The sequence below is a fragment of the Strigops habroptila genome, chromosome 21 (assembly GCF_004027225.2).
Source record: "Strigops habroptila isolate Jane chromosome 21, bStrHab1.2.pri, whole genome shotgun sequence".
NCBI lineage: Eukaryota > Metazoa > Chordata > Aves > Psittaciformes > Psittacidae > Strigops > Strigops habroptila.
In genome coordinates, this window is record NC_044297.2 from 469307 (window position 1) to 481190 (window position 11884).

At 66.3% G+C, this 11884-nt stretch overlaps 2 protein-coding genes across 2 annotated transcripts; both read left to right on the forward strand.

Moving 5' to 3' along the window:
- Positions 1-55: 55 nt before the first annotated feature.
- On the forward strand, positions 56-4848 carry LOC116915292. The gene is made up of 7 exons (XM_032920371.1): positions 56-125; positions 266-423; positions 1025-1183; positions 1261-1385; positions 2085-2517; positions 3130-4800; positions 4841-4848. Exons 2-7 carry the CDS (start codon positions 324-326, stop codon positions 4846-4848), a joined length of 2496 nt encoding a protein of 831 aa, XP_032776262.1. The 5' UTR covers positions 56-125; positions 266-323.
- Positions 4830-9261, forward strand: LOC115618568 (PH and SEC7 domain-containing protein 4-like). Its single transcript, XM_032920369.1, has 12 exons — positions 4830-5011; positions 5419-5523; positions 5601-5681; positions 6046-6158; positions 6727-6785; positions 6877-6966; positions 7038-7081; positions 7156-7292; positions 7697-7898; positions 7982-8126; positions 8222-8350; positions 8787-9261. Exons 1-12 carry the CDS (start codon positions 4959-4961, stop codon positions 9039-9041), a joined length of 1413 nt encoding a protein of 470 aa, XP_032776260.1. The 5' UTR covers positions 4830-4958; the 3' UTR covers positions 9042-9261.
- The last annotated feature ends 2623 nt before the right edge of the window (positions 9262-11884 follow it).

Consider the following 11884-nt stretch of genomic DNA (forward strand, 5'->3'; position numbering starts at 1 on the left):
GGATCGGGATCGGGATCGGGATCGGGATCGGGATCGGGATCGGGAACGGGAACGGGAACGAGCCGGGTCCTGCCCGGCAGCGGCTGCAGCGCGTTCACTCTGGAGCCGACTGAGTCCAGCGGCCGGTGAGCGGGGACGGGCTGGGGACGGGCTGGGGTCGGGATAGGGACGGGCTGGGGTCGGGCTGGTCCCATCCTTTACCCGGGATGCGGGACCCAGCGGGCGCCCGCCCTCACCCCAACCTGTCCCTCTCCCCCCGGGGCAGCAGCGGGGCCGAGGGGCTCCGGGGACCCCAGGAGCGGCCCCAGCCCCTGCGGCCCCAGATGGGGGTCTCGGCGGAGCCGGGCGCGGGCACCGGGGACGCGCCGGAGGCTGTCACCGACCCCGACATGGAGGCCTTGTTCGAGGAGTTCCTGGGGAAAGGTAGCGCCTGGGGGCACAGGGACCCACCGTGCCCGTCCCCGTGTCCCTGTGTCCCCATGCCCATATCCATGTGATGTTCCTGTATCCCTGTGTCCCCTGCCCATGTGCCCGTGTCCCCATGTCCCTGTGTCTCCCATGTCCCCGTGTCCCCGCGTCCCTGTGTCCCCCATATCCCTGTGTCCCCGTGTCCCCATGTTTCCATGCCCATATCCATGTGATGTCCCCCTAGCCCTGTGCAACTGAGACCCTGTGTATCCCCTGCACATGTCCCCGTGTCCCCACGTCCTCCATCCCTGAGTATCCATCACACCTGTGCCTCACATCCCCATCCCCATGTCACTGTGACACCCCCGTGCCCCATCCCCACATCCCCCCATGTCCCCATATCCCTGTGACATCCCCATGTCCCCATGTCCATCATACCCATGTCCCCCATCCTCGTGTTTCCGTGATGTCCTCACACCCCCATCCAGTTCCTAGTCCCCATGTTCCCCATCCCCATGTCCCTGCGATGTCCCTGGCACCCCCATGCCCGTGACACCCCCGTCCCCGTGTCCCTGTGACACCCCGTGTCCCCCCCGTGTCCCCCCGCGCCCCGCAGAGGTCTCGCCGGATCTGTCGGTGCCCGCGGTGGCGCCGCCGCAGCCCCGGGGCCGGCCCCACCACTTCGTGCTGCGGGACACGGAGCAGCGCGGGCTCTGCCTGCGCGGGGGGCGCCTGGTGCCCACCCCCCTGCAGGGAGCCAGCGCCGACCAGGAAGGTGGGTGCCGGGGGTTGGGGGGGCCCCGCGCCCGCGGGCGCTGCCCCCGCCCCACGCGGTCCCTCCGTGCCCCGCAGAGCCCATCAGTGTGGTGCCCAACCCGCGCCTGGAGCGCCGGCGCTGCCCCCTCATCGTGGGCATCCGGGGGGGCAGCCGGGCCCTGTCCTGCAGCCCCGGCCCCGAGCCCCGCCTGCAGCTCGAGGTGACGGGGGGGGCAACCGAGGGGGGACGCCCTGGGGTGGGGGGGACCTTGGTGTGGGTCAACTCAAGATGGGGAATCCCAAGGTTAAGGCACCCCTAGGTAGAGCATCCCAAGGTGGGGGCACCCATAGGTGGGTCAACACAAGGCTGGTCAACCCGATGTGGGGGCACCCCTAGCGGGGGGCATCCCAAGGTTGGTCAGCTCAAGGGGGGCAACACGAGGTGGGGGCACCCTGGGGTGGTGGGGACCCCATAGGTGGGTCAACCCAAGGTTGGTCAATCCAGGGTCGGGGCACCTTGGGGTGGTGGGGACCTAGAATGGGGTCAACCCAAGATGGGGAGCCCCGAGGTGAGTCAACCCATAGTCGGGGCACCCATAGGTAGATCAACCCAAGGTTGGGCAACCCAAGGCGGGGGCACCCTGGGGTGTTGAGGACCCACAGGTTGGGCAACCCAAGGTTGGGCACCCTGGGCTGGTGGGGACCTAGAACTGGGTCAACCCAAGCTGGGGAACCCCGAGGTGGCTCAACCCCAGCTGAGTCAACCCAAAGTTGCTCAACCCAAAGGGGATCAACCCAAGGTGGGGCACCCCAAGACTGTGACACCCCCACACGGTGCCACCGCGAGGAGGTGTCACTGGGGGGTCCCCGTGGGTCGGTGCCCCCATGGCTGTGTCCCAGCGCTGCCCCCCCCATGGCAGGATGTGGGGCTGCTGGAGCTGTTCTCGCGCGGGGAGGGGGCCACCCCCTGCACCTTCTACAAGACCTTCGGGGGCTCCACTCACACCTTCGAGGCGGCCGCGTGCCCCGGGGCCTTCCTCAGCACCGCGGGGGGGCAGGAGCTGGGCCTGGCCCCCCCCCCCCGGCGCCACCAGCTTCTACCTGCACCGCAGGTGACCCCCGGCGGGGCCATGGGGGGGGGCACCCGGCGACACCCCCCTGCGGGCAATAAAGAGACGGAGCCTGGCTCAGCTTGTGGGGGCGTGTGGGGCGGGACAAGGGCCATGGGGGGCGGATGCGGGGCGGGAGCGGGACACGGCGGGGGCGGGACCGCGGCCGCTCGCGCTGAGGGGGCGGGGCCTGGGGGGCGGGGCCAGCGGCAGACACGCCCAGCGGCGCGCGCCGGCGGTGCCGGTAAGTGGGAGGGGGGGGAGGGAGGAGGGACCCAGAGACCCCCCCGAGCCCGTGGGGATCCCTCGTGACCTTTGGGTGCCCCAAGACCTTGGGGTCACCCCGCACCCTTCGGAGTCACCCCCGAAGGGCCCCCCCAAAGCCCCGCGGGGGTTCCCCATAGACCTTCCCCCGCCCCGAGCCCCCTTCGCAGCCTTTGGGGTCCCCCTCACCCCTTGGGACCCCCCCGGGGCCCCCCCATCACTTTCGCGGTGCCCCCTCCCCTCCCGGTGGTGGCTTCTCCGGTGGCTGCTCTGGGCTTGTGCCGCGCTGCGCCCGACGCGGAAGCGATGTGTGGGGCGCGGTGTGGGGCGCTGCCCCCCCCAGCCCGTTTCCTGCCCCGCGGGGGGGTCCCGGCGGCTGCACCCCCCCCCGGAGGTGCCCCCCGACCCCGGACTCCCCCCCGCGCCCCAGGCGCTTCCTCCCCCTCCCCCTCCTTCCTCTTCCTCTTTCCTCCTCTGGTCCCTCCCCCCCCCGGGTCCTCTTCCTCTTTCCATCTCCCCCCTCCCTCCCCCCTCCCTCCTTCCTCCTTTATCCCCCCCCCGCTGCCCCCCCTTACCCCTCTTCCTCCCCAAGGAGCCGCAGCGCTGGCACCGGCCATGGGGCTGCCGGGGACCCCCAAAGCCACCAGCAGCACCGGTGACCCCGGCACCAGCAGCACCGGGGTCCTGGCAGCGCAGGACGCCATCGTCTTCTCAGGGGCGGGTGCTGAAGGGGTGACCCCCCCGACCACAGCACCCACCATGGCACCCGTCTCACACAAGCACCAAGACCACGGATCCACATCCCAGAGCCTCTTCCATGTATCCATGGGTGGGAGCATCTCATCCATGCCCATGGATGACAACATCTTCCACAAGCATCAAGACCATGGATCCACATCCAAGAGCATCTTCTACGTTCCCATGGATGAGAACATCTCCCCCAGGTCCATGTCCATGGATGGGAGCATCTTCCACGAGCACCAAGGCTGTGGATCCACATCCCAGAGCCTCTTCCATGTGTCCGTGGGTGGGAGCATCCCACAGGAGCACCATGGCCACGTCCCTATGGATGGGAGCACCTTGCCGAGGTCCATACACACAGACAACAAGATCTCACCCCAGTCCATGTCCATGGATGGGAGCATCTTCCACGAGCACCAAGGCTGTGGATTCACATCTGAGAGCCTCATCCACATGTCCATGAGCGGGAGCATCCCACAGGAGCACCATGGCCACGTTCCTATGGATGGGAGCACCTTGCCCAGGTCCATACACACAGACAACAAGATCTCACCCAAGTCCACGCCCATGGATGGGAGCATCTCCCACAAGCACCAAGACCATGGATGCACACACAAGAGTATCGTCCATGCGTCCATGGATGAGAACATCTCCCCCAACCCCATGTCCATGGATGGGAGCATCTTCCATGAGCACCGAGGCTGTGGATTCACATCCGAGAGCATCTTCCACGTGCCCACGGATGGGAGCATCCCACAGGAGCACCATGGCCACATCCCTGCAGATGGGAGCACCTTGCCCAGGTCCACGTCCACAGACAAGGTCTCACCTAAGTCCATGCCCATGGATGAGAACATCTCCCACAAGCACCAGGAGCATGGATCCATATCCGAGAGCCTCTTCCATGTGTCCATGAATGGGAACATCTCACAGGAACATGTGCCCAAGGATGGGACCATCTCCTACAGCTCCAAGCCCGTGGACGGGAGCATCTTGCCCAAGGCTGTGACCATGGATGGGACCATCTTACCAGAGCATGTGCCTGTGGGCAGGACCATCTCCCCCGGTTCCATGCCCATGGATGGGGCCATCTCCCCCATGTCCATGCCCATGGGTGGCACCATCTCCCCCATGTCCATGCCCATGGGTGGCAGCTCCTCGCTCCAGCACCGGGACCCCGATGGCAGCGACGAGGAGGATGATGCTGATGAAGGCGCCGACAGCGGCTCCGAGGAGGACGAGGACGAGGATGAAGATGAGGACGAGGATGAGGAGCCCCATTTCCACACCAACCCCCTGTTCCAGAGGCCCCCCCGGCCCCCAGACCCGGAGCTCGGCGCCCCCCCAGCTCTGCCCCCCGGCTCTGGGCACCCCCCTCGGCAGCAGCTGCAATGGGGGGACTGGGACCCCCTCAGGCCCCCGACACCCACAGACCTCCCCCATAGGCCCCCCAGCCCCATAACACCCACAGACCCCCCCCAGCGCCCCCCCAACCCCATAACACCCATAGACACCCTCCAGCGCCCCCTGACCCCCATAGAGCCCCCCCTGCGCCCCCCCAGCCCCATAGATCCCCCATATCAATGCCGGGGTGGGGGGTCCCCATCCCCCTCCCCACCGCGGGGTCCCCCCATCCCGGGCCATGGCTGTGCGCCGGGGTCCCCCCCCGCGTCCCCCCACATGCAGGAGCTGCCCCCCGAGACGGGCGCCGAGCCCCCGGCCAGCACCCAGGGGTGAGGACCTGGCACCGGCTTCCCCCGACCCCCCCGGGACCCCCAAACCCCCCCGAGCTCTGCCCCCCCCCAATCCCATCCACTCCCGAGCCCCCCCCATCCTCTCTGTCCATCTGACCCCCCCCAGACCCCTCCAAACCCCCGTTTCCCCCCATCCCCTTCCCCCCCATCCCCACAGTGGGGCAGAATTAAGGGACCCGCCCCCCGCTCTTCCCGCCCCCCCCAACCCCGCTCTGCTCCCTCCATCTGCCCCCAAACACTCCCCCAGCCCCATGTCTGCCCCCCCGACCCCTCCATCCCCCCCATCCCCCCCCAACCCCCCCATTCCCCCCCCAACCCCGCTCTGCTCCCTCCACCCGCCCCCCCATGTCCCCCCCCGCCCCCCCCAACGCGCGCTCCCGCCGCAGGAGCCCCGCGGGGGGGTCCCGCGCTCACGCGCGCCTTGTGGCCTCGCGCCTCTTCCGCCTCGACGGCGTCCGCAGGTCGGAGGTGGCCGCGTTCCTGCGCCGCGGGTAAGGGGGGGCCGGGGGGGCCGGGGAGGGGCGGGGGGGCCGCGGCCGGGACCCGCCTCCAGCTCAGCCCCCCCCAGGGACGGGTTCAGCGCGATGGTGGCGCAGGAGTACCTGGAGTGGTTCCAGTTCGGGGGGCAGGCGCTGGACCAGGCGCTCAGGTAGCGACGGGGGGGCCAAAGGGGAGATGGGGGGCCAAAGGCGAGATGGGGGGGGCAAAGGGGGAGATGGGGGGGGCCAAAGGGGGAGATGGGGGGGCTGGGGGGCAAAGAGGAGATGGGGGGAATGGGGATGCCAAAGGGGGGTCTGGGGGGAAAGGGGGCAGAGATGGGGGGGCCAAAGGGGGAGATGGGGAGGTCTGGGGGGGCAAAGGGGGCAGAGATGGGGTTCAAGGAGGGGAGGGTGAGAGAGATGTGGGATACGGGGGGGTGCATTTGGGGTGATGGGGATGCAGGGGGGCAGGTTTGGGTGTTGGGGGTCCCGGGGGTCCCGCGGGTGCCGGGTCCCGCTGCCATCGCCCCCCAGGAGCTTCCTGCGGGCGCTGGCGCTGTCGGGGGAGACGCAGGAGCGGGAGCGCGTCCTCGGGCACTTCTCGCGGCGCTTCCACCGCTGCAACCCCGGAGCCTTCCCCTCGCCCGGTGAGCCCCGAGCACCCACAGACACCCACAGACACCCATAGCACCCATAGACACCCATAGCACCCATAGACACCCATAACAACACCCATAGACACTCGTAGCACCCACAGACACCCATAGCACCCACAGACACCCATAGCACCCATAGACACCCACAGACACCCATAGCACCCATAGACACCCATAGCACCCACAGACACCCATAGCCACCCATAGCACCCACAGACACCCACAGACACCCATAGCACTCATAGCACACATAGCACACATAGCACCCATAGAAATCCGTAGCACCCATAACACCCCATAGACACCCATAGAAATCCATAGCACCCATAGCCACCCATAGCACCCATAGCCACCCATAGCACCCATAGACACCCATAGCACCCATAGACACCTCCTGAACTCCCCAGACACTCCCAGACTCCCCCAGAGCCCCACCCCCCCCATTCCTTAGTTCCCCCCAACCCCTCCCAGCGCTATGGGCACCCCATTGGCACCCGTTGGCGTTCATGGGGATGGGTGTCCTCACTCGGGGGGCTCCCCCCACGCTGCCCCCCCGCAGACGCGGTTCACTCGCTGACGTGTGCCCTGATGCTGCTCAACACCGACCTCCACGGGCAGGTGAGGAGCGGGGGGGGCACCCCCCGTGTGTCCCCCCCCCATTGCCGGGGGGCGGGGGGGCAGCCCCCCCACGCCCGGCTCCCCTGAGCAGCGCCTCGGCCGCGCCATGAGCAGCGCCCAGTTCGTGGCCAACCTGCGCGGGATGATGGACGGGCAGGACTTCCCCCGGCAGCAGCTCAAGGTGCGGGGGGGGTGCGGGGGGGGGCACCCCTGGAGCCCCTGAGCCCCCCCTGAACCCCGTTTCCCCCCCAGGCTCTCTACAGCTCCATCCGCCGGCAGAAGCTGCCGTGGGCAGTGTGAGTGCGGGGCTATGGGGGGAGCGGGGGGGGACGGACATGGGGGTCCCCTCGTGATGCTGAGCCCCCCGTAGGGATGACAATGAGGAGGCGGCCCCCCCCGGCCCCGGGAAGAGCGAATCCCGGCCGGAGCTGCCGGGGGGGGCCGAGGCCGTCACCCACCGGGGCTGGTTGGCCAGGAAGGTGCTGGCCGAGGCTGATGGCAGGAAGAGTGAGTGGGGGGGAGCCGGGAGGGGGGATTTGGGGGGTCCAAGGGGCAGATTTGGGGGGGGTTGGGGCAGACTTGGTGTTTTGGGGGGTCCGGATTTGGGGTACACTGGAGGGGGCAGCTATGGGGTCTCTCAGCCTCTCCTGGTGCCCAGGGGGGTAATTTTGGGCTCCGTTGGGGTCTGCAGAGGCAGATTTGGGGGTGCCCATCTCCGGGGGGGCGACACACAACACAACACACAGAGAAGTGGGGGTCCATTTGGGGTCCATTGGGGGGAAGACACAACGGGGGTGTCTCATCATAGGGGGACATACAGTAGGGGTGTCCCATCATTTGGGGTCCACTGGGGGGGAAACACACAACGGGAATGTCCCATCATCGGGTCCAACCACCCCCGTCCCCCCCAGCGCCGTGGGGCAGACGCGGCTGGAAGCGCTTCGAGGCGGTGCTGGAGGGGACCCTCCTGTACCTGCGCAAGGCGGGGGCCCCCCCCGAGGCGCCGCTGGGGGTGCACCACGCTCTGGCCGAGCGCGCCGCCGGTTACACCAAGCGCCCCGACGTGTTCCGCCTGCGCACGGCCGACGGGCGCCGCTTCCTCTTCCAAGCGCCGTGAGTAGCGCCGGGGGTGGGGGGGGGTCGGCCCAGGGTGCCCCGGGGGGGGGCGGCCCCGCCGTGACCCCCCCCCGCCGCAGGACGCCGCGGGAGATGCTGTCCTGGATTGCGCGGCTCAACCTGGCGGCCGCGCTCCTCTCGGCGCCGCCGTTCCCCGCCGCCGTCGGGTCCCAGCGCCGCCCCGCGCGGCCCGTGCTGCCCGCGGCGCTCAGCCGCAGCCCCCCGGTGAGCCCCGGCGCGGGTGGGGGGGGAGCGGGAGAAGCGGGGCGCGGCGGCCCCGCCCGGGGGTGCCCCCCCCCCGTAACCCGGCGCCGCCGCAGGAGGAGCAGCGCCGGAGCCACGCGGCGTGGATGGAGCGGGTGGAGCAGGAGCTGCGGCAGCGGCAGCGCCTCGGCCCCGGCCCCGACCCGCGGCAGCACCGCCGGGACACGGAGCTGCTGCTGCACGAGGTGCGGGGGGGCGCGGGGCAGCCGGGTCCTCCCCATGGAGAGGGGCTGCTCTGGGGCAGGGGGACACCACGGAGCTGGGGACGTCCCCGTGGGGGTGGCTCTTCTCCAGCCTTGTCCTCACCGTGGCAGAGATGCTGCTCTGGGGGATGCTGGGCCCAGGGGATACCGGGGCCATGGGGACACCGGGCCCATGGGGACTCTGTTATGTGCCGTGGTGACAGCAGACCCATAGTGGCACCAGTATGGCCCATGGTGACAGAGCCCCATGGGGACACCCTTGTGGCCCCTGGAGACACTGTTATGCCCATAACGACACAGGGCCCTGGTGACACGGGCCCACGGTGACACCATTGTGGCCATGGTGACCCCATTTGTGCCCGTGGTGCCCCCGTCGCGGTGTCCCCGGCCCCGCGCTCACCCCGTGCCCCCCCGGCAGCGCCGGCGCTACGAGACCTACGTGCGGGTGCTGGAGACGTGGCTCCGCGGCGGCGGCCGGGACCTGCCGCGCTGGGAGGCGGAGGCGGGGCCGGGGGCGGCCCCCCGGGACCCCCCCGCGCTGAGCAGGGCGCGCTCCAGCCCCTCGCTGGGCCCCGGCGCCGCCGCGCCCCCCCCCGCCCGCGTCCGCAGGAACGAGTCCGAGCGGCGAACGCTGCGGAGCTTCGTGCCCCAACGGCTGCGGGAGCGGCTGTGAGCGGGGGGGGCACGGGGGGACCCGACGCGGGACCGAGGGGGGGGGCACGGGGAGGGTGGGACCGGTACGAGCTGCCCTCGGGCACCACCAGCACTTGGCGGGGGGGAGCAACGTGGGAAACTCAGGGAGACCCCCCCGAAACGGGCCGGGGGTCACAGCCCCCCCCAGCGCCCCCCCCTTCCCCTCTCGGTGCTGCAATAAAGGTTTTATGGCCACCGTGGCCCCCCCGTGTCCTTAAATGACTCGAGGGGGACACACAGACATGGGGGGGGACGGTTGGGGGCCTGGGGGTGACAATAGTGACATTGTCTGTGGCACCCATAGAGTGACACCCCGTCTGGGGGGGGAAACCAGCCATTGCCCCCCCAGCCTGCAGGGACCCCCCAGTGCCACCCCCCAGCACTGGCCACGGGGGATGGGGACATTGCAGGGCCATGAGCCCCCCAAACAGCCCCCGCACCCCGGGGGGCTCTTCTCGCCCCCCCCCCCCAAGCCAATGGTGGGACCCCCCCCAACCCCTTCTCATGATCCAACGTCTTTAAGTTGGGAATTCATATTTATATGGAATATTTGGGGTCGGTCCCTAAGAGGAGGATAAAACGGGGGTGGTGGGGGGGGACACCCCATTAACGCTGCCACAGGGACAACCGCCAGTGGGGTTCCTGAAGGTGGGAAGTGAAATGGGATCCCGGGGCGTGTGTGTGTGTGTGTGTGTGATATAAGCCCCCGTCGGGCCGGAATCCGGCGGGATCAGTCCCAGGAACACCAGAACATTGAAAATCCATCCCATGGGTGCTTATGGGGAGCAATGGGTACAGACACAGGGGTTGTGGGGGGCTATGGGGGGCAATGAGTGCGGGCAGCAGGGTTATATGATGGGCAATGTGGGATTATGGGGGCAGTGAAGGGTTATGAGGGGCAATGGGGATTATGGGGGACCACTGGGTGTGGGCAGGGGGGTTATGGGGAGTGATGCAGGTTGAGGGAGGGGATCCTGCCCCTCTGCTCTTGTGACCCCCCCTGCAGCACCGTGTGCAGGGCTGGTGTCCCCAACATAAGGACATGGAGCTGTTGGAGCGAACCCAGAGGAGGCCACGAGGATGCTCAGGGGCTGGAGCAGCTCCCGTATGGAGCCAGGCTGAGAACATTGGGGCTGTTCAGCCTGGAGAAGAGAAGCTGCATGGAGACCTCAGAGCAGCTTCCAGGGTCTGAAGGGGGCTACAAGGATGCTGGAGAGGGACCTTCATCAGGGACTGGAGCGATGGGACAAGGGGTGATGGGTTCAAACTGAAACAGGGGAAGTTCGGGCTGGAGATAAGGCAGAAGCTCTTCCCTGTGAGGGTGCTGAGGACAGGACCGAAAGCGGGTGCTGGGCATCACCTACACATGGTGCCCTCCGCAACAGCGCCACCAACATGGCAATCCATCCATGCTCTGCCACCTAAAACTCTTACCTCTGTGCTGCTACTCCATAAAACACAGCTGGGTGCCCTGGAGCAGAGCTCACAGAGCGCAAACATCCAGCCCCTGCTCCTAAGCCCGACGAGCCAATACAAGTGTAGAGCACATATACAGTCCTAGGGAAGATGCTGTTGGTTTTGCCTTATCAAAGAGTCATTTTCTCTCTATAACCCTTTCTGTGCTACAGACACCAGACAGAAAAGAGAACAGACTTTTGCTCATCCTGCCTCTTCTATCCCAGCTGGTGCTTCGCCCCAACCCCTGCCCCAGGGCATTGAGGGAGGGGTTGTGGTGATGCCTGGGGTATATAAGGCACAGTGTTTCCCTATGGAAACATTCAGCTCTTAGTCTTCGCTAGGGTTAATTCTCTGCTGTTTGCCTGTTGTAGCTTTTGAGCCTGATGGTATTTGGTGCTGTTAGTTTCTGATGGTTACTGAGATGGAACCAGCTGAGTGAAGAGCTTCAGGACAAGGTAAGGTTTACCAGTGTATGTATTAATAAGTATCTCTATAAGGTTTTCTTTTCTAAGGTATTATATTTATAGGAGGTGTTTAGGTTTCCTAAGGTTGTTTATAGGTACGTTCTATTGTTTTTATTCTCGAGCACTGAATATTTTTTTCACTGAACACAGAGTTTTGAGGTTACTTTTTACTACTTTTGTTCTGTATTAGATCATTAGCTGAAATATTTATTACTAAGAGAAGCAAAGTAGAGCAGTGACAAGAAGGTGGAACCAGGGGTCTTTCTTCAGGTGTTGGTAGTTGTCGTCCATCCCTTACACATGGGGATCTCTTGAACAGTTCCACCAACAGGGCAATCTGTCCACATTTGGCCACATAAAACTCTACCTCTGTGCTACTGCTCCATAAAACACGGCCGGGTGTCCTGGAGCACAGCTCCCAGAGCGCAACCATCCAGCCCCTGCTCTTAATCCCAAGGTGCCAGAACAGAAAGCTGCTGCTGGTTACCCCTTACACCTGAACACCTCCGGTACGGTGCCATCAACCAGGCAGCTCACCCACCCTAGCTTAAAACACAACAGCAACCTAACGCCCCATTTGTGTACGGCGCTTGCGTTGAGTGCTCTTGTGTGTCCTGGAGTACACAATGCAGATCACAAATATCCGGCCCCTGCTCCCACATCCAAAGAGCCAGGACAGAAAGCTGGTGCTGGGCATCACCGACACACACAGAGCTCTGCAACAGCCCCACCAGCATTGCTCTCGCTCTTCAGTTTTGGAACTAAAACTCAACTCCATCTGTGTACTTCATCTCTGGTGCCCGCTCTCGTGTGTTCTGGAGCATGGCTCACAGAGTGCAAATGTCCGGACCCTGCTCCCACAGCTGAAGATCCAGGAAAGCAAGCTGGTGCTGGGCATGTC